The sequence below is a fragment of the Hyalella azteca genome, unplaced genomic scaffold, assembly GCF_000764305.2.
Source record: "Hyalella azteca isolate HAZT.00-mixed unplaced genomic scaffold, Hazt_2.0.2 contig6661, whole genome shotgun sequence".
NCBI lineage: Eukaryota > Metazoa > Arthropoda > Malacostraca > Amphipoda > Hyalellidae > Hyalella > Hyalella azteca.
In genome coordinates this window covers 526,005-547,300 of record NW_025936815.1, presented here as the reverse complement: position 1 = coordinate 547,300, position 21,296 = coordinate 526,005, and the positions used below count along the sequence as shown (strand labels likewise).

Here is a 21,296-nt window from a genome sequence, read left to right as displayed (position 1 = left end):
CAGGCCTACAGCTTACTAAACGCTGAAACCGCTGTTATCATTATTATTATTATTATTATTATAAAAATACAAGAGGAATTAGAGAACACCATCTTTCCTCAATATCATTGGAAGATTTTGAAAATCAGGCAAAATATTGCCCTAACCTCCAATGTTGGATGATCAAAAATACTGCTCAAATCAGAATATTGCAAAATAACATTGAGTCCGGAGAAGTGTCGATTCGGTCCTTCCTTTCTAGAGGCTGCTTAACCATAGTTGAACTATATATACTCGTTCAACCATGCTGCTTAACAGCATCACATGTCAGATGCAGACTGCAGTGGTAACAAATTTTAAAATTCTTTTAAATGATGTTCCAATTTTAAAAGTTATCCTTTCACTCTCAAAATATATCGCAATGAACCATGAGAATACTATGAGAAGTACTTTTACCCATTCCCCCCGCTGCGTGAAAACTCGCTTGAAATGCTTTCAAGGCTTCTACGTACCAAGTCCAAGCTTCACTCATTGACAGATTTCAAGATCAGCGCTAACACAGCGCTGTGGCAGTGACGGTTTTTCTAAATGTAGTAGAAAAAAGGTCTACCTTAAAATTGTTCTAGATGATGGTAAAACAAAGCAAACACTAGTTAGGTATAATTATTATCAATTTTTCTGGCAAAATGTAATGTAACAGATGTGTATAAATGAAGCTTTATGTAGTTAACCGAGATAATCCACTAAAATAACACTTGCAATTTGAAGCATACCATATAAAGTGGTGGTATATGGTACCGCTACGAGGACTCGAGTACAAAAATCCTCTTCCAGGATTCCTGAATTTTGCGGCTTCCACGAACTGACTGAGATTTTAAGCCATATACAGCCAGCAATGAAAATGAAATATTCATTGAACTATCTTGAAGTCCATAACCTCTCTAAAGACTATTATGATGATGAGATCCTGGATTGTAGCAATAGTTTAGATCAATTTAAGGGTGGATACTGGATAGTTCTAGGCTACAGACCGAAGTAGTGAGTTTGAGGTAGGCACTTATCAACTGATCAAACGGATGATCGTTCACAAGTTAACAGTCCTTTTTCACTGACGAGACAGAAAAGAGCAAAAACGGAAGACGAGTAAAAGTATATATTTGGGAGATAATAGTTCGCTTGTAACCAGTGTAATTATCTTGAAGCATATTATACTGAATTTTCGGAGTATTTTCAAGGAAAACTTGTTGAATTGTTTGTGAAGAAGTTTATTACATTGTCATACATAAAGAATGATATTGTAATACTTTTTATTATTATACGAAGCATTTATGGTGGCGTCAGATGTAAAGGAACTTCATGGGCACGTCACACGTATGATTAAAATCAGGTGAAAAATAAATAGACACGAGAAAGTATGGGAACGGATAAAATTACTAAGCACTTGATTCATAGGCTCTACGAAATAGTTCCGTCTTTAGGCGTCAACGGAACACCTGCAACGAAGGAGCCGAAGTTACGGAAGCTGGCATACTGTTCCAGGTTCTGGCGGCGACGGCCGGGGACGCTCTGCCGCCGACGGCACATAGACGTGTAGATGGTACAACGAGGTCCGCTGTTGATGACGAGCGCCATCGTCTTCAATAAGGAAGATCCGACACACGCTGCAGACCTTCCGTGAGATAAGGAGGCGCCAGATCGTGAAGGCATCAGAACGTCAGAACAGCGACCTTGAACTGCGTGCGCTGCTGAATGCTCAGCCAGTGAAGATCGCGCAATATCGGCTTCACATCGTCGAATTTTTGTTTATTGCACACGAGTCGAGCAGCAGCGTCCATTAAGGCATTTAGTCTAATATTACATGGAATAACTCGAAACGTTGTCCATGTTCTATGGAACGCGTCAGTTCTTGTCAAATTAAAGTGCATATATTTAATGCTTAATGCCCGATTAGTGAGTGATTTTAGCTAAGGCACGTACCATATATAGTCTATTCGAGAGGCATATCAAAATTCTTGCATCTTGTTGATCTCTGCATCTTGTATATTTGGTTGGGGTATACATGGAGATACCTCATCAAATGAGTCAAGTGCCCTCATTGTTTATACTTCCTCAGTCACCTCAAGTGTCTTCAGCGTTCGTGCTTCAACATACGCGTCAAGTATCTTCATCTTCGTGTCACATCAGAACCCTGAAATGTGCTAATTTTGCATGCCACCTCAAACGCTTTCAGTGTTTCATCTTGGATGTTTTCTCAGACACTTTGATTGGATGCAAATTTCGTATCTTCTTGGATAAGCTACCTCAACTATTTTTATCCATTTGGGGGGCAAATGGGAAAACGGCGTAAAATCTAAAAATAGAACAAATGAAACTATAAATTCGAATCTAAAGGAGGCATAATATTATTTAAAGTTTATGAAAAACAATGTGGTAAAATGCACTCGACAAATCCAGACGTTTTTTGACATGTTTTATAAAAGAATACCTCCGCTCTGAAATCCTTTTTAACATTAAAAAAGACGAACGTAAAATGATATATATGTAAATCAAGAACAGGAAATGATAGGAAAATAAAGCAGCCTTTCATAACCCATATGCATGTTGTGATTTGCTGGTTACTTGTGATAGCTTTTGGGTTTCACTTTGGGGTTAGGCAGGCTCCCAAAAACTACGGACGAAAAGGATTCCGGCGACCCGTTCATTAGATCAGTTTCTTTGGAAAATAAACACATGTGCGGGTGATCTTCGAAATGGTTATTGTTGGATCCGTCAACATCGATCACAAAACATCCAGTGACACCACGACCACTGGTAGTCTCGGTGTCATTCCCGAATGAGTTAGTGGAGGTGGTTGGGGTGTCGAAATAAGAACCACGACCTAAAGCACGCAAGTTTTGAGGTAGAAGTGATACGCCTCCTTCTTGAGCTTGGATTTTGCTTTGAAAATCTAGATCGACGTGTAGATTTTTGCTGAGAGGTTGATGTTCATTTTGGTCAGTGTTAATTTCCTCCAACGAGCTAGTGGGTGCGGTCGTGTTGTGATGCTGCGAACCGTCTGGCAGGAACGCGTCATCAAAAGAACCCTGTAAATGAAATATAGTTACTGTTATGCTGGCCGCTCGTTTTCGAAAATTCACGATATGGAAAGCCAGAAGCGGGACCAACCAAATCTTCTTGGTTATATCAATATAATATTAAGTTAAAATAAAAATTTCAATGAAATTCATGTAGCTAAAGCTGTTAATCACAAGTTTGATTCGATTAGGTTCACGGGAGACTCGCCTGCCCGTCATCCTGCATGTCAGGCGGCTGCTCTTTGGTCACGCTGTCTCCTGCAAATATTCGTTTAAAATTGAACTAGGAATTAAAATTTACTTGACATTAGATCAGTATTCAATATAAAATCTGCCATTCAAATTTTTTGGTAATTTCAGTGACTCCCGCGCTATTAAATTGATTAGTAATTAATTTAATACATAAATTTAATTATGGAGTTAATAATAATAATAGTCCAAAATAATAACCAATTACATTCACGTACCAGAACATCTTGAGATACTCATTAAAATTATTGTGATTTAATAAATATGGTAATGAAATCAAGCTATCTAATCCACCTAAAATATTTGTATTAAAAAAACAAAGAAATAATCGTCACGATAAATTGGCTGTCAGGTATCCAATAAATTTGTATTTTAATCCCGGCTTCGGCTGCAAATTTATTTCAAATAAAAATAACATTCTAAACGATAATAATTTAGAAGGACAAATAAAAAGTTATAAAGTGCGATTGCGAACAAAGACGACATACTGGAGGCGAAACCAATTGGCGAAAATAGCCAATTAATTGACCACTCACCCCGGGCAGGGAAGTTACCAATTAGTGACAACCTCTTCTCGTCCTCCCCACACCCCAAGCAAGGAACCCCCAAGAGTCTGGGGGGGAGGGAAGTAAAGTATACGCTGAATCATTCATCCTATCAAGTTCATTATTGAGCTCACCAAACGCTGCGTATGCTAAGCATGGTTTTAGGTTTTATTTACATGTACGGATGTTGGTTACACGCAACCCACCTATAATAATAATAACCTAATAATAAGAACCTAATAATAACTTAGTATAAATAATCAAATAAGTTATTATCGTATATACCAAATTATTCATCCTATCAGGTTGTGCGCATTTCAGGCAAACGTTGCATTATTCAGCTCACCAAACGCTCTGTATGGTTATAGGTTTTATTTACAAGTACGGATTTTTGCTACAGGCAACTTACCAATAATATTAATAACCAAATAATAATATGCAGTTAAAAATTGCTTTTTAAACACTTCTAAAGAGGCCAGTGTCTCCGATAATACTAACGTACAATGAATTTCTATTTTTACTCATATTAAAATATCTATATTTTTTTAATTTCAAAATTATTTATTCTGTCAATTGATTCAAGCATTGTCTCCGACTCCACGCAAGCATGCGAAATTTCAGGTCGATTAGACATGTAGAAGTGTGTTAAATATCGATTATAAGATTTGTAGCTGGCAAACAAGAAGTGAAGTTAAAGAGAAGTATTGTAATAATTTTTATTATCGTATTTATATAATAATTTTTATTATCGTATTTCGATAATAATTTTTACTATGGTATTTCGATAATAATTTTTATTATCGTATCGTATAACCCTAGGTTATTATCGTATTTCCAACTAATTAGAACTGGCACTAACTTTCCATATTGCGTAGCACTGGCGTTTGTTGGCGCCGGGTTTGGCTTAGCAGGTGAGAGGGATTGCAGGGAGTGTACGGACTGTGGGGATTGCAGGGAGTGTACGGATTGTGGGGATTGAGTCCCCAAAGAAGAGACACTCGCGTGGGAAGAGTGTAGGGGACAAGGGGAAGCGTTCAAGGGGAGTGGGGAGAGAGAGCGGGACGACCTCCGTAATACCGAAGCTGTGAACGAATCCTGCCGCACCACCTGCAAATATTGATAACATTTTTGTTAAATTTATATAATTCACGAGTATGGAAATATTTTCAGTTCAAAACTTTCATCTACATTGATAACGGTATATGTGTGATGAGTTTGAAGACAATAAAAGTTTCGATTGATATGATTGTTATGGAATTATAATTGACATGATTGCTATGGAATTATGATTGATATCATTGATATGGAATTATGTCTGATATGATTGATATATAGAATTAGGTTTGATATGATTGATATAGAATTATGAATGATATGATTTTCGATTTAACAATAATGCTCATAAAATAATATAAGTGAAGTAATCAGTTTTTTATAAAAAGTTATCGGTGACCAGGCTTACCTAATTTTTAAATCCAATAATTTAATGACGAAATTATCATGATAGAAATGAGACATGCAAATATAAATTTATAATCCTCTCGATGAACCTTAATTTGAAATTAAAACTGAATTAAAACAACATGAAACTAATATGCACATTGGTTTAATTTGACTAATCAGATTCAGTACATTTTGACCTCATTCCCTTGTTTCTATAGTTCAAATCAAATCGATTACCTGTCATTAAAACCTAATTAAACTGCGTGAATTATTTTCAATATTTTATTACATTAAATATTTACTTACATACAATTCATATAATAACGATGAGGTAATATTCACTGATATTTGCACTCGACAATCTCTACAACCACGAGACAGATGGTATCGTAATAACTGCAGCACGCGTCAGCGACTGACAAACTCTACGGATTGTGGTGCCAGCATTTAATTACTTCCTATTGTAATATGCCCTATGTGTTTATGGATTATGCATTGCAAACTTTGCTCAACTGATACATAAAGAATCCTTACTACATCGATCACCTGCAGCCCTCATATGTCACCTGCAGCCCTCATATGTCACCTGCAGCCCTCATATGTCACCTGCAGCCCTCATATGTCACCTGCAGCCCTCATATGTCACCTGCAGCCCTCATATGTCACCTGCAGCCCTCATATGTCACCTGCAGCCCTCATATGTCACCTGCAGCCCTCATATGTCACCTGCAGCCCTCATATGTCACCTGCAGCCCTCATATGTCACCTGCAGCCCTCATTTGTAACCTGAAGCCCTCATATGTCACCTGCAGTACAGCCCTCATCAGCTTGGGCGTCTCCTGGCGCTCTCTGATGACCACGTCGTCCTCGGGTTGGACTCTCCGCCGCACGTCGCCCAGCGTCTGCTTCAGCAGCCGCCTGGCCATGGTCGCGAGGGATATAATAATTATAAGGAATTTAAAAGCATATAAAACATCAAACAAATTCACCATATTGGCATTGAAAACGTTTCGGAGTTTAGCTCCATCATCAGATCGACGATATCGGAGTCCAGTTTCGCTTCGGAGCTGGATTCCGAAACGTTTTCAATATCGATATGGTGAAATTGTTTGGCGGTTTATTTGTTTTTAAATTCCTCGTGAACTTGCGATATAAGCAGACTGAAAACATAAGTACTAATAATAATTAAATAATATCGTTCAATACTTGGAGAAGTCACTCACTAACATAAAAAGTCTGGTAGTCGAAGAGTCTAAAAATAAATAATAATAAGCTAAACGGGTAAAATTGTTAGGAAAAGCACGGGCAGGTGAATTTAACAATGGAGACGGTGAAGCTTTTCTCTCTCCATCTACAAGTTCTCGAATCCTTGAGCCAAACAGACAGACGCATTCGGCTGTCTGTTTAGTTGAGAGAATAATTGAATTCAAATCCTAGCATTTTATTTATTTATACAAGTCTGCGGATAACTTTTGAAGACCCAGAGCCTCTAATGGATATTCAATTAGCCAAGAGGTCGTAAAGAGGCTGTTGAAATCATGCTGCTGGTGGCTTGCTATCAACAAAATAACTATAATTTTTTTATGCACGGTACTTGTGGCTGTAATACAAAGAAAAATAATTTTATACTCGCAGTATTTCATCTACGAATATTGTGTAGAAGCGAGGTATAGAGATTTCATCCTCTTATAATGTCAGCCAACTCGCAAATTATAGCACCGCGTCAGCGGTATCTGGCCGTAGCTGGGCTTACCAAAGGACAACCGCCGCACCCTACTTCCATCCTACAGGGGAGGAAGGTAGTGCTCAAATAAAAATTTAGGTTAAATAGGATGAATATTCATTCTATTTTATTTTCATATCCACTATTTAAATGCTTATTCATTGGAAAAGAAGTTAACATCCATTCCTCCTGTATTTAAGGGGATCGACCTAGCTAAAATTTTCAATTTTGGCGTTTTTCGGTTTTTGGGCTCATCTGAAAGCTGGAATTCTGCTCTTTCCAATGGTACCACTGCCATCTCTCTACATGAATATTTACGTTCATGACGTCTCTTTAAAGGGAAGCGGGTGAGAGAGTTCTTTAACTAATTGGATATAAAGTAATTAGCTGCTGAAATCTTTGAATATAGTTTCTACATCGATAGATATGGTCTTTACGAATCGACTGATACGTGTCTCGATGTTGTAGGATGATATTTGTGGGAGGAGATAGATTTTCTGAAGTACCCCTTTTTAGCCGTTTTCTATGAATTTCACGTTTTCTATCAATTTTTTCGAAAAATACATAGAAGCAAAATGTTTTTCTTTTTACATTTTACGTATGGATGTGAAGTTTCATGACAATCGGATAATAACTGTAGAAGTTTTCAAAATGCTAGGTCGATCCCCTTAAACTGCCATCGGTCGTGGTCGTTGCATTGATACTAAAATCATGCAATTGCTAAGAATCATTACTAATCGTCGATAAAATATCAAGAATCCTGGCATTCGATAACTATCAGAACTGATTCAACTTAACTGCTTGATGTAAAGTATTTTGAATGGCGAGATAAAAAATTTTTATGGCGAAAATCTTCACAAATAAAATAACTGTCAAAAAAGAATAGCTACTTACATGCGTGCTGAGTGAGAAGCGGTCGCATCTGATAGTTTACTGCAAGTAGAGGGATATATAAGCACAAGCATAGCGATTATTTGGTTAGCCTGTATTTAACCCTTAATCAGACCAGGCCAGAAAAGTCGCGCAAACAAAATTTAAGTCAAACTATTGCCAGCAATAAACTTAAAATTGATGTATCTGCTAGACGAAGTTTTTCCATTTGATTTTGAAGGTGATATTTTAATATGATTTTCTTTAATATTAATGTCATGGAATATTATGATTTATAATATCTACTCTATGTTTTGAAGTGTTTTCTATGTAAAGAGGAACTAATCTCATTTGAAACATTCATAGGTTGGAAGAGGCATAAATTTAGATCGGTCCTTGATTAAGGGTTTTGAGAAGCTGCAGCGAAGCAACAAGTTCTTCATACTAAACATTAAAAAAAGGATGGGTTTAGCGAAAGAACGCATAGGAGAAGCGACTAAAACAGGAAAGATTTCAAATTATCGAATGTTCATTAAAGACTTTACTAACTCTACCTTGAACGTACGTGAAATATTGTGAATTGTGGTATTGTGGTATGCTCAAGTTAGATTTATGCTGAAATTGTAAGTCATAGAAACACAGAAAGACTTTGGAAAAGTGGAGCACCTCAAATAGTTGGGGTAAACTTGGTTACAAATCATTCATTGAAATAAATTTAACTGAGAGGCGCTTTGCACTTAACATAAATTCCTGTGAGAAATATTTTATATTTGAGATTTCGTATAACAAAGCCATAGTTTCGATGATAATATCAGTGCTGCGTCTCAAAATATAATGATATTATTTCACTTTAGCTTTTGTTCGGCTGGGTTTTGCTGCAATGGTAATCTTAATGTTTTTTTTATGACCGATGCAAGGCGTACAATAGATTAAAGGATCTTATGATAATTTGAAGTGTTAAACATAGGCAGCACTTGTCAGAAGTAAAAAATTAATGGATGTTCTGTGTTTATAAGCAAAAATTGAGAGACATATTGGTATTTTAAAAGCGAATTATTCTTCAATGTTCTTAGCATGGCAGTGAAGCAAGGCACAAATAATCTGCGAATATTATTGCTAAGTAGCGGAAGCATCTACAAAAGCTAGGTATAAAAATGAGATTTGAAAGATAATTTTGCGCTAGCATAAATTTTCAAAAGCTAGTACACAAATAAAAAGTTCAGCCCTAAAAAACTCAAAGAAAAAAACTTTCTATTGCATACAAGTCAACCAGAATTTGAAAATATTTATGAATGAAAAAGTAAATCTTTTTGATAAATATTACCTGTAGAATTTGTAGAAGTTGGTGAAGTATTGCATTTATGAATCAACTGCTAATCGTATCCCATTACTGAATTTATTTTTTCTGTCAGTGATTTTTCTTTTACGAAACGAGTAAAATGATAGAATGCATTGAATATAGATTATTTTTGAATTAAAAAGGAGAGAGATATGTGCAATGCGCCTTGCGTACGATCGTGCATAAAAAGCTATAAACTAAATTAAAACGATATCACAATAAATGATTTACGCGAAAGTAAAAAAATGCCTACTACATAACGAATTCTCAGGATGTAGACAGGATATAGTCATTTTGATATTCAAAATTGTAATAATACACATTAAGTGATTAATCAATCGGAAAAAAGTAATTGGCGAAGCATAAGCGCTGAATTGAAATCACAAATGAAACTTAGTTAATCTTGAGATAGGTACTGCACAAAAAATAAAGCAAAATTCGAAAATAAACCTGGCTTTTTTACGCAGAATTTCTTGAGCCTCGGGATAGTCCCTGATAGTTTCGTGTAGATCAGCTTTGCTCAGCACGAACAGGTTAGAGAAGCCGCGCGACCTGCAACCGAAATCGCGTTGTAAATTTGGTTTATTATATTTTAAAGATTTTTTCTAGATTAAGAGATATTCTAAATATACATTAAATTTCAGCTGTATTGAGTCCACCTATAGTCATTATTTTCAATACACATGTTAGGCTATGCAAAAAAAATTATTGATAATCGAGCTACGCGTTCAAGTAATAAACTTTGGTATGCTCATAAGTCAATAATTTAGTGGTGAACTTCATGACATCTATAAATATTTTTCAGAAACTTACCGCATGAGCAAAAATTGCCTTAGTTACCTGCATTCATTTTTCGTGAGGTATCATATGCGAGCAAATTCAAATTTACACGAAGTAAGTCACTGAAAATCATGAATTGTTTACGTTTATGTTATATTTACAATCAATATAATTGTTTACGTAGGTTATTTATATCGATAAACCTGGCTATTCGAGCAAATAAAGTTCCCGTTGAGAAGAGAAACCGAAGAGAAAAACTACAGAAAAGAAGATACATTCGAACAGTAGGCCCAACCTCTCTCCATCCATCATAGGGCCTTAATAATCATAACAAGAACGCAATTAGGGGCATAACTATCTCTAATCTTAGCATCAAAACAAATAAATTGAATAATAAAAGTGCTACGTATTATTGAGACTACAGTTTAATGCTAGCATGAAAGAAACATATCTGACACGACGTCGGCAGTCCTGCGGTTGCCGCCCCCCACGGCCAGCAGCGACACCTCCCCGAAGACGCAGCCCTCGCCCAGCGTGGCGAACACCGTCGCGTTGTCGGGTCCTCCAACCACCTGCACTTGACCGCTCTGCACGATGTACATCTCCTTGCCCACCTCGCCCTGTGGGGGATAAGTACGATGCACATCTCCTTTTTCCCCCCAGGGAGTGATAGGTTAAGATTACATCTCCTTGCCCACCTCGCCCTGTATACGATGTACATCTCTTAGGTACTATGTACATCTCCTCGCCCACCTCGCCCTGTGGAGGATAAGTACGTGGACATCTCATTGCTCCCCCTCCCTTGGGAAGGATAGGTAAGGCTTGCATTTCTCTGCCCATCTTGCTCCTTTGGGGTATATGTACGATGTACATCTACTTTGCCTCCTCGCCCTGTGTGGGACAAGTACTGAGTGCATCTCCTTGAGCATCTCGCTCCGTGGGGGATAAGTACTGAGAACATCTCCCTGCCAACCATAACTTGTGGGGTAAAATTATGGTGTACCTCTCCTTGCCCACCTCGCCCTGTAAGAGATAAGTACTATGTACATCTAGCTCTTTACCCACCTCGCCTTGCGGGGAAAAGTATGGTGCACCTTTCCTTGCCCACCTCGCCCTGCGGGGGATAAGTCCGATACCTACGTCACCCGGCAGGAAGAAAACTATCTGCAGCACCAGGCCCACCTTCTTGCACACCAAGTCCCTTGCTAGGTAGATGACTGGCTGCAGCACCAGACCCACCTTCTTGCACATCAAGCCCCCTGGTAGGTAGACTACTGGCTGCAGCACCAGATCTACCTTCTTGCACACCAAGCCCCCTGGTAGGTAGACTACTGGCTGCAGCACCATACCCACCTTCTTGCATACCAAGTCCCCTGGTAGGTAGACGACTGGCTGCAGCACCAGACCCACCTTCTTGCACATCAAGTCCCCTGGTAGGTAGATGACTGTCTGCAGCACAAGACTCACCTTCTTGCACACCAAGTCCCCTGGCAGGTAGATGACTGGCTGCAGCACAAGACCCAACTTCTTGCACACCAAGTCCCCTGGTAGGTAGACGACTCACACCACGTCCCTTGGTAGGTAGGTAGACGAATAGCTGCACCAGACCCACCTTCTTGCACACCAAGTCCCCTGGCAGGTAGATGACCGGCTGCAGTTTAAGCACCAGGTCGCGCAGTAACGCCTTGTCGCAGTCCTGGAAGAGCTGCACCTTCGCCAGGGTGCTGATGTGCACGCTTAGGGCCACGTCGGTGCGCATCTTCTTCGGCAGGTAGCCCAGCGCGTCGTTCTCGTCTGGTGGGTACCGGTGATTCAAAAATGAATAATTGAGTTCACTGCAAATTTCATGGATGGAATTTGATGATAATGTAGACCGTAATGAGTGATTGTCGTGTTATTCGAAGGTTTCAGTGAAGATAAAGGAGTTAAAAAAATGTCTGATTTTGGTGCAGATGTTAAGAAGTAGAATAATAGTTGAGTAATTTATTTCATACGTATTCGCGGAATTATCTCGACTTTATCATCTGAGGTGAGATGGGGATCAAGATATAAGGACTGAAATTAAAATTGTTCGAGGCCAGTTATGAGTTTGATCGCAATTAATTTAAGTATCACAAAAGAGACCTTTATTCAGGCAGGTACCGTCGTGGTTTTAGTCTTTTCTTTTTGAAAAATTACCAAAAAACATTATTTATAATGAAATGGCTAAATGTAAAACTAGTGTACTATTTAAAATGACTGAAATGCTTCTAAATTTTAAATATTTCAAGATATTGCCAAAAAAATTAGGAAAAAAACGTAATTTCAAAATAAACTGCAGGCGGCGACTGACTCAATGTCTTCTGGCTGTGCCACGTGTAGGTGAACCACAGCTTGATGCGTGCCTGCAGGGCCACAGGCAGGTTGAGCTTGTGAAGGTAGTTCTGCGTGGCGTCCATCACGGCGCGGTACTCCGTCTGGGCCCGCGTCGCCGTAGCCATGATGTCGCGGATCTGAGGTCAAGATTAAAACGATAATTAATATAGCGGTTTCAGCGTTTATTAGGCCATAGGCCTGCCGCCGATTCTTAACATCGCAAAACACCCACAGCTTGTTGCGGTCTCGAACTCACAACTCACTGCTACAATTCTGCTTCGCTTAACCGCCCGGCCTTCTCGCCGATTCTGACCAGAAACTGGCGCACTGAGCTGGGATCGAACCCGCGCCTCTCTGCTCCAATCTTGGTACTCTGAACTGTAACCACTGGGCCACCCTGCCCCCTAGGGATGCATATTTTTAGTATAGTTAATAATGGCGGTAGTTAATTACTTAAATTTTTATCAACAGTTAGTTTAATAATAACAGTATATGAAAATCTTAATACTATTAATGATAATAAATAATTTTGCATTAAAAAAACCTAATCTGCCATCAAATCGTGATGTCATGTTTCCGACGTGGGGAGAGAATGAATGATAAGGTACAGTAATGAAGTCGCGAATTTTCGTTTCTGGCCTCGAACACCTCATCTCGTGAAACCCAACACCCCAACTCGTCAACACCCCAACTCGTCAACACCCCAACTCCTCAACACTCCAACTCCTCAACACCCCAACTCCACAACACCCCAACTCTTCAACACCCCAACTCCTCAACACCCTAACTCAACACCCCAACTCCTTAACACCCTAACTCAACACCCCACACACCCAACACCTCACCACCCCAAATCCACAACACCCCAACTCCACAACACCCCAAATCCACAACACCCCAACTCCTCAACACCCCAACTCCTCAACACCCACCTCAACACCCAGCACACCCAACACCTCACCACCCCAAATCCACAACACCCCAAATCCACAACACCCCAAATCCACAACACCCCAACTCCTCAACACCCCAACTCCTCAACACCCCACCTCAACACCCCGTACACCCAACACCTCACCTGGCCGATGAGCAGCGCGAAGATGAACACCCCCAGCAGCCAAGACGCCGTCATGAAGACGTGCTCGGCGTCGTTCTCTGGCCGCGGGTTCTTGCCGATGCTTGTCACCGTCTTGGTCGCGAAGTAGAAGCATCTGATGTAACTATGGGTGGAGGTAATCTACATCACAACGGTACATTTAACATCACAATATTAATACATTTAACATGGAAGACATTTTATCCCATTAAATATTAGTGGTGTTAGTAGCTGGAACCAGTATACCAGTGGGGATCAGCAGCTTAACAGACTGCTACAAGCAATGTAACGCCCATGTCAGAGCTGTTAATGCTTGATCTTAGCGGTCTAATGGCAAGTAGTAGGAAATTTTCAGCCTACTATAATACAAACCCAATGAACAGTAATCAAACTCATAATTTATAAGGTGTTGTTAATCAACCGACATTCCGGTGAGAGGTAAATATGATACTAAAATTTTTAGGCATTCTGTAGCTTTCCACAGTATTTTACTCTCTACAATTACTATGAGGTGCCCTCGGTACCCTTCAATTTACGGCTCTTTCTCTACCTTTGCCCTGCGCTTCCCTCCGTACTTATACCCGGCTGCTCTTTAAGCAGCTATACCCTGCGCTTCATTCTGTATCTTTACCCTGCGGTTCCCTCCGTACCTTTACCCTGCGGTTCCCTCTGTACCGTCACCCTTCGTTTCAATCTGTACCTTTTCCTTTGGTTCCTCACCTGTGACCCTCGCCCGAAAAGACCCAAGCGTTCGACCCGATGCCCTCGAGTTTGGACATGCCGTAGTAGGCGCAGCAGTTGAGATGAATCATGTACAGCATGTACAGAACTGTGCGCGTCAGACGTACGATGTACGGTGAGGATAAGTAGGAGTCTAGACGGTTGAAGCAGTCCCAGAACACGTGGATCTGTGGGGTAGTTACTATGTCAGGACATCAAGCATCCGAATTAAAATTTTTGGAGGATGCTAGGTTTTCTAGTGAAACAGGGAGCGAACTTCCTAATCATGAAGAGTCTTCATTGTATACCAAGCACTAACAATAAAGGTTTACACGCGAGAATTTTAATTTAACTTGGCCGTGCTTCTTAAATATTTTCACTTCAACAAAGCAATTATGTCATAATTCCATCTGAAGAACATTGATCCAAACTAGATGGGGTTACCATTAATGTAAATTAAAGAATCTGTTCATAAATGATAATTAAGCACTCTCATTAATTAACCGAACCTTTATGAGACGTGGTAGACGTAAGACGGGGGCAGGACCAACAACCAGGTAGAGAAGATCCAAGGGCAGCAGTGCGAGTAGATCAAGCTGGACGAGTTAAACCGTTAGCATCTGATCATCTGCTTGAACTTATCCGTAATTAAAATTACCTGAAACTCACTTTATAGCAAATTTATTAAATCTATGCCATTTATTCGGACCTGCACAAGTGCTTGCAAAGTCAGCCCATGAGATTACGTTGAATGAAATTCAACAGGAAGCCATTCTGAACCTGACACATCGCCTCGTGGCGTAGTGCCTGAACTTAAACCTGCGGCTCTTGGCGTGGAGCCAACCGTAAACATGCGGCTCCTGGCATATTGCCTGACCTTTAAACTGCGGCTCCTTTTGTAGTGGCAGACCTTAAACCGAGAATCTACTTTAAAAATGCGGCTCCTGGTATAGTGCCTGGCAATAAACCTGCGGCTCCTGGCGTGGTGCCTGACCTTAAACCTTGCGGCTCCTGGCGTAGTGCCTGACCTTAAACCTGCGGCTCCTGGCGTAGTGCCTGACCTTAAACCTGCGGCTCCTGGCGTAGTGCCTGCGTATCTGGCGCGGCTCGCCCACCCAGAAGCCATTGTCGATGAACTTGACGCGGAAGTTGAAGAGCAGCACGTCGAGCGCGTATATTGCGTCGCATACGCAATCGCAGGCCAGCCACCAGTGCCAGTTAGAGGCCGTCTAAGTTGAGGGGGACTCGGGTAAAACAACACGTCGCTGTACTTGGACGTTATCGTGTGCAGTAGGTACAAAATATAGGTAATGCTAGTGAAGTTTGTTTATTAGTAGGAACGTGTGTAACAAACGAATTGGCTAAATATACAGAATTAACAGTTCATTATTTTGCAAAATAGAATGAAAAATAATTTTGTCTTACTTGGGAAATTAGGTGTGTTAAAATAAATTTAAACCTTAAATTTTAGTGGAAATATCGTGGCAATTAATTACTTATGGATTTTCTATAAAAATTATATTTTTTCATTTCTAATTGTGTTCATTTCTCATGTAATCATTGGAAATATTCAGCATAGACACTAAAACTAACTAAATGAGATTAGAAGTGCCACTTTTAACATTATGAACAGAATAAATTTAATCAGAAGACGGCTTAACTAATTACCAGGTTGCTGGAAAGACAGCTGGAACAGGTTGCATGGTTAATCAAATGTAAATTCAAGTAGTTAAATACTTAGTGGTAATTTGACGATATGCAAAGGCAGAGTTAGTTACTGATAAGGTGGTTATTTGACGGTAAACTAAGCTAGTTACCACTAAAATAATAACTATTTGAATGTTGAGGGGATTCATTACGGTAGTCATATGTAGTTATAGTTGTGGTGAAATATGGCCGAAATGGTCAGGTAATATCGTAGGAGGTTACTGAAGGTAGGCAGGGTAATACTATATGTCAGGAACTAGGGACGCTAGTCGCTGCTGACGACGGCGCTGATTGTCACCATCATCGTTAGAACCTGCGTCAAAATTGTGTTCTTATTTTGATATTTTATAAAATACTATACCTGATAGTTAGAGAAGACAGCTCGTAGAGGTATGGTGATGGCGTTGTAGATGTAGCAAGCATTGGCTATAGCCAGCCACGTAAGGTAGATCCTACCTTCAGGTAGGAAAGAAGTTCTTCAGTATGAAAGTGTTTGTAGATTTCAAAGAAGAAATAAAGTTGTTAGCGAGAAGTTTGAACAAGCAACAGAATTTGTGGTATGCTCATAGAAAAAAGTTTTAGTGCATATCCTGCGGTATAAGCAGGAAATGAAACTTGTAATCAAACAGAATATATTAGAATGCTTTAGAGTACATGGGGAATCTACAGTTGAAAAAATTAATTACAATGATTTATCGTAAATCCAGATATTTCATTTCATTATTTATACATTTCTTGCCATACATTCCAGTTTTAAACACAATAACATTGCTAGAGTACTTTTTACTTTTTATAATAAAAACTTTTAATCATAACTAAGCAGTTAACAGATTTCTGGCATTTTCGAAACACTCGGTAGCTAAATTGAACAAAATAGTTTTAGGTACTATGCATGCATCGTACATTAATACAATCTATAGTGGTTCTTGGAGAACTAATGGTCCTAGAAAAGTAGTTGGTCTAGCAAACACTTTTACTAAAAAGAAGATAAGAACTTTAGAAGATAAGAATTGTAATTCATATATTTTACTGTCACGCACTCACTAGTAGGTTCGATAGCAACACTAGGTGCCAGGTACTTCCTGGCCCTGAGTGCCATCCTCTTGAGTGTCGCTCTAGTGCCAGAAACTCCCACTAGTTGCTGCCAACTAGTGTCAGGACGGGACGATATGTCAGGAACTAGGGACGCTAGTCGCTGCTGACGACGACGCTGATGCTCACCATCATCGTTAGAACCTGCGGCAAAATTGTGTTTTATTTTGATATTTTATATCCCTTGAAAAAACACTATATATTTTTGGAAACATATATTATATTTCCAGAATAATATATTTATGTTCATTTCAGGTCTTCAAGAACTTGCTTCCAGAACTTTTTGATAAAGTCATTTCTATGTATTGGGTGTCTGAAGTACGGCCATTCAATGGCCGTCGAGGTTCTGAATTTCAATCAATTCCACAATAAATACAAGCCATTATCAATATTGAAAATCAATAAAACTGTTTATTCGAACCATAGAGAACTTCATCAATGAAACAGTCCATCAAGTGACGGTAAGGACAATCACGAGAGCTGTCCATCAAGTCATGGTGAGAATCATCAATGAAACTGTCCAAAAAGTCACGGAAAGAACCATAAAGAGAGCTGTCCATCAAGTCACGGTAAGGACAATCAAGAGAGCTGTCCATCAAGTCACGGTAAGGACCATCAATGGAGCTGTCCATCAGGTCAAGCTAAGGACTATCAATGAAACTGTCCATTCAGTAAGGCATGGACACCAACAAGGGAACAGTTCATCAGGTCACGGCACGCACTATCATCGGAGGACAGTGAGTCAGGAGAGGAGGTATGAGTGATGGCCGCCTTGGTGCGGTCTGTCCGCCGCTGGAAAGCGGCCACAAGTCGGTGCAGCGACTCTTGAACGGCCACCGAACCTTCCTCGCTGCGGGAGGGGAAATTTCAGATTTCAATCATTGGCTTCATGTTCTTAAACTATTACTTGCATTTATTTATTATAGCAATGATTATTGCATTCAATTAATACTTAGAGTGATAGCGTGCATAATTTAATCAATATCATATTAGCATGATAAATAAATAAAAGAATTTTAGATAGAAATAATTTTGAGTTCATGTTAATAAAATATTATAACAACTACAATAATATAATAATTGGTCAAGGTGATTTTTCCTCATTCTAGCGTTGACTGAATAATAGAAGAAAGGTTTGTTGTAGGGGAAAGCTCGTATTTCATCATATTACGTTTCATTTTACATGTAATTCAAGCATTATTTTGAAGTTGTTCGTCGCCATTTCAGTTTAGACTTTACAAAAGTCGGAATGCGGAAGGTGTGATTTGCTAGCGTATTGTGCGGTGTGAAGCTCGATCGGAAATGTGTAGTGTGTTAGGTCCTGACGTGTAGTATTAAATTATGACATGTTAATTAATGTATATAATTTATTTGTATTGTGTTATTTGAGTTCTATATACATTACACAAATTCACTAGTCAGAGGTTTAATTATTGTCCATTTTACTCTGTTAGGAAAGCCTCAAACCCATGACTTGAGACACGAGACTTAGATGAAGTATCAGTGTGGCCAGCACGTGGATTGTTTACATTATAGTGGATGGATTGTGCAATAAAGTTATTTTAATTAGAGAATATCAGTGACCAAATGACCTTATTCGATCATGTTGGCCAAGTTGGTGTATAGGTGACCACAAAATCGTCATTCGCTTTTTTACCGCTAATGAAAAAGTAAACAAAATTGTGCAAATTAGGTCATTATCGATTAAAAATTTCTATCGTTATTCATGAGGTCATTAATATATTAAATCGACGTTACAAATCATAGTTAGTTAGTAAGATATCTGCTCCCAATTTCGACCGTTGGAAGATTTTTCTAATGAGCTATGGAACTTGGAATAAACTTGTATATTGAAATTTTTATTCAGCTGTCAATTATCGAAACACAGTTAAACAAATACCGCTACCTTCAATGTTTTCTAATCATTAAAATAAAATAAAATATTTCAATCGAAGATTTCATTTAAACAAGAATGTTTCTATCATTTTTTAAGATCACAAATAAAATTTCTAATCTTAGTTTCAATCATAAATGTATTATGAATAGTTTCTACTTTGCGAGTTGATCGAATTAAGTAATACACATCAATGATGTTTATTTATTAGTAAATTAATTAATGCATAAAGTTTAACCGTTGGACAAAATATAAGCAAGTAATAATTTTTTGTTCAGACTTTTTGAGCGAAACAATAATTATTTCAATAAATTTTTTGGTACAACAATTAGGTGTAAGTTGAGAAAAAATTAATATAATCATTTGTTATTAATTTTTATCAATTTGTTGAATATTATTAAACTACAAGTTATCAATTCTGAATGGTTGAATAAAACCTACCAATCATGAGGCTCCTTGCCGTGAAGAGCTAGCATGATTTTGGGAACGGGATGCAGTCGATCAATTTTTTTGCGGTTCTCATCTTCCTCACCATTAGAGCCAAGTTCTTCATTCTCACTATCACATCCAGGCTCTTCATCCTCACCATTACGTTCAGGCTCTTCATCCTCATCATTAAGTAAATGTTGTCCTATACATTCATATTTGTCACCATGATATCCTTGATCCATGAACTCGTTTCCAATTTCATTTTCATGAAGATTTTTATGGCGGCCGTTATTTTTTAACATTGCGCTTGAATGACGAGTATGAGAGCAAAACGAAGTTTTCTAAATTAAATATTAATTGAGAGAATAATGGAAGTAAATAATGCTGAAGTATTTTCAAGTTGCAAGTCGTTGCCCGTCTCAATATGTAACTTATTTTTATTTGTTATCACTTATTTGCAATAGTGGATAACTTCAAATCGAAAATTTCATATATTATTGGATCGGGAGGTTGGAAAATAAGAAAGAATTACCAATCGTTACAAAGTTAACATCAATGCACAATACAAAAGTCTTACGTAACTCCGAGTTCCCAATAATATCAACACACAACAAACGAGCCAAACAAATACACGTGTTATTAAAATAACCATAGATTATTTTGGAACAATGATTTCATTAAGAAAATGAATTATAGATTTATTACACCCGAGCAACACAATATCAATAACAACTTGTACACAGTGTCTATCGCGAGAGGATTGAGCTGTTGATAGCAGGACAAGTTGTTGCAGTAGGGTCAGATGCAGTGCAGTTAGTATAATGGTGTTAGTACTATCAAAATAAATGCGAAGGTTACTGACGCATAATTCATACCTCAATCACAAATAGATATTACCTACCCGGTTAAGGTTTTTACTTGTCGCCAAGTTCCTAAAGATATTAAAGTTAAAATTATCTATCATTTCCAAGAAGCAGGGAGTCTCACGGGGCCTTCGCACTGACGCTGGTTGGGGATCTCAGAGATGAAGTAGGGAGAAGTGGAGCGTCTCAGTTAATTAGACGAGGAAGCGAAGCAGCAAATCTTAGAGGGATAAGGAGAAAGAAACGGAGTACCTCTGTGAGACGAAGAAGAGAGCAGTGGAGCGTCTCAGTGAGAAAAGAAAGGGAGAAGCGGAGCATCTAAGTGAGATGAAGCATGAAGGAGAAGCAGAAGAAGACAACAGAAACAAAGGCACGTCCTGTAAAAGAAGCCCCATCGCAAGAGACGGCGTCCCAAGGGAAGGGCAGGAAAGGTACATAAAATATGAACTTGATCCCTCAAGTGAGACAAGCACACCCTGCCCTGTGGTTTGGCGCTCAAGAACTATGCTGTAGCCTTTCTGATGGGCAAAGACCCATGAGGGTATTGAGGAGCCAAAGAAAACGACATGCAAGATGCAAGGGAGCGATATAAGCGTCATCTCTATGATATATGACTTGTATCATCGACTGGTATCGTCTAGATTGTGATTTCACATGCAACAGCTAATGCAGGCCTAGTAATTGATTAGGTTTTTACATATCGGCACACATTTTTATAATTTATTCTCACGGACAAGACATTCTTGGTGATATAGAAGGAATAGATTTCAGTTTTAGAAATTACGGCCAATAAGCTGCTGAAGTTTGTTATCAATTTGTCTCTAAAGTGTTAGAAGTGTTGGATAAATTCACTTCCTCGACATGGTCGGTTTTAACCTGCAACAGCACCACGTTAGGAGAATATATTGCAGCTTCTGTAGCGGGCATATAGAGATAATATAAGGACTACAATAAAGATACCAAGAACAAATTATTGTTATCTCACACATCAAGTCACATCACCTCATTATTGATGTGACTGGGTTCATATTAATCGTTAATAATAATAATACGATAACCGTACAAAATTTATCAGAATCAAACCTGGCAGGATTGTGGTCTGGATTAAAATAAGACGCAAAATTTCGAAATAATCGAT

The 21,296-nt window shown here is 38.8% G+C and overlaps 1 protein-coding gene across 1 annotated transcript; it reads right to left on the bottom strand.

Annotated features, from left to right (window-relative positions):
* Positions 1 to 1,763: 1,763 nt before the first annotated feature.
* Positions 1,764 to 19,756, bottom strand: LOC108679410 (cyclic nucleotide-gated cation channel beta-3). Its single transcript, XM_018168032.1, has 17 exons — positions 19,308 to 19,756; positions 17,695 to 17,822; positions 16,925 to 17,116; positions 16,242 to 16,336; positions 15,235 to 15,402; positions 14,683 to 14,769; positions 14,174 to 14,361; positions 13,436 to 13,577; positions 12,335 to 12,494; positions 11,615 to 11,796; positions 10,459 to 10,622; positions 9,673 to 9,774; positions 6,097 to 6,208; positions 4,707 to 4,954; positions 3,839 to 3,915; positions 3,262 to 3,311; positions 1,764 to 3,062 (listed from the first exon to the last, which is right to left on the bottom strand). The coding sequence occupies exons 1-17, from the start codon at positions 19,595 to 19,597 to the stop codon at positions 2,595 to 2,597; spliced, it is 2,853 nt and encodes a 950-aa protein (XP_018023521.1). The 5' UTR covers positions 19,598 to 19,756; the 3' UTR covers positions 1,764 to 2,594.
* Between the last annotated feature and the right edge of the window lie 1,540 nt (positions 19,757 to 21,296).

Excerpts from the sequence above, each read along its gene's own strand:
- LOC108679410 (XM_018168032.1), bottom strand. The coding sequence starts at position 19,597 with ATGTTAAAAAATAACGGCCGCCATAAAAATCTTCATGAAAATGAAATT. Across the intron at positions 14,770-15,234 it reads CCAGGAGCCGCAGGTTTAAG|CTTGATCTACTCGCACTGCT; the intron begins GTCAGGCACTAC and ends TAACTCGTCCAG. Across the intron at positions 9,775-10,458 it reads CGCAGGACTGCCGACGTCGT|GTCGCGCGGCTTCTCTAACC; the intron begins GTCAGATATGTT and ends TTTCGGTTGCAG.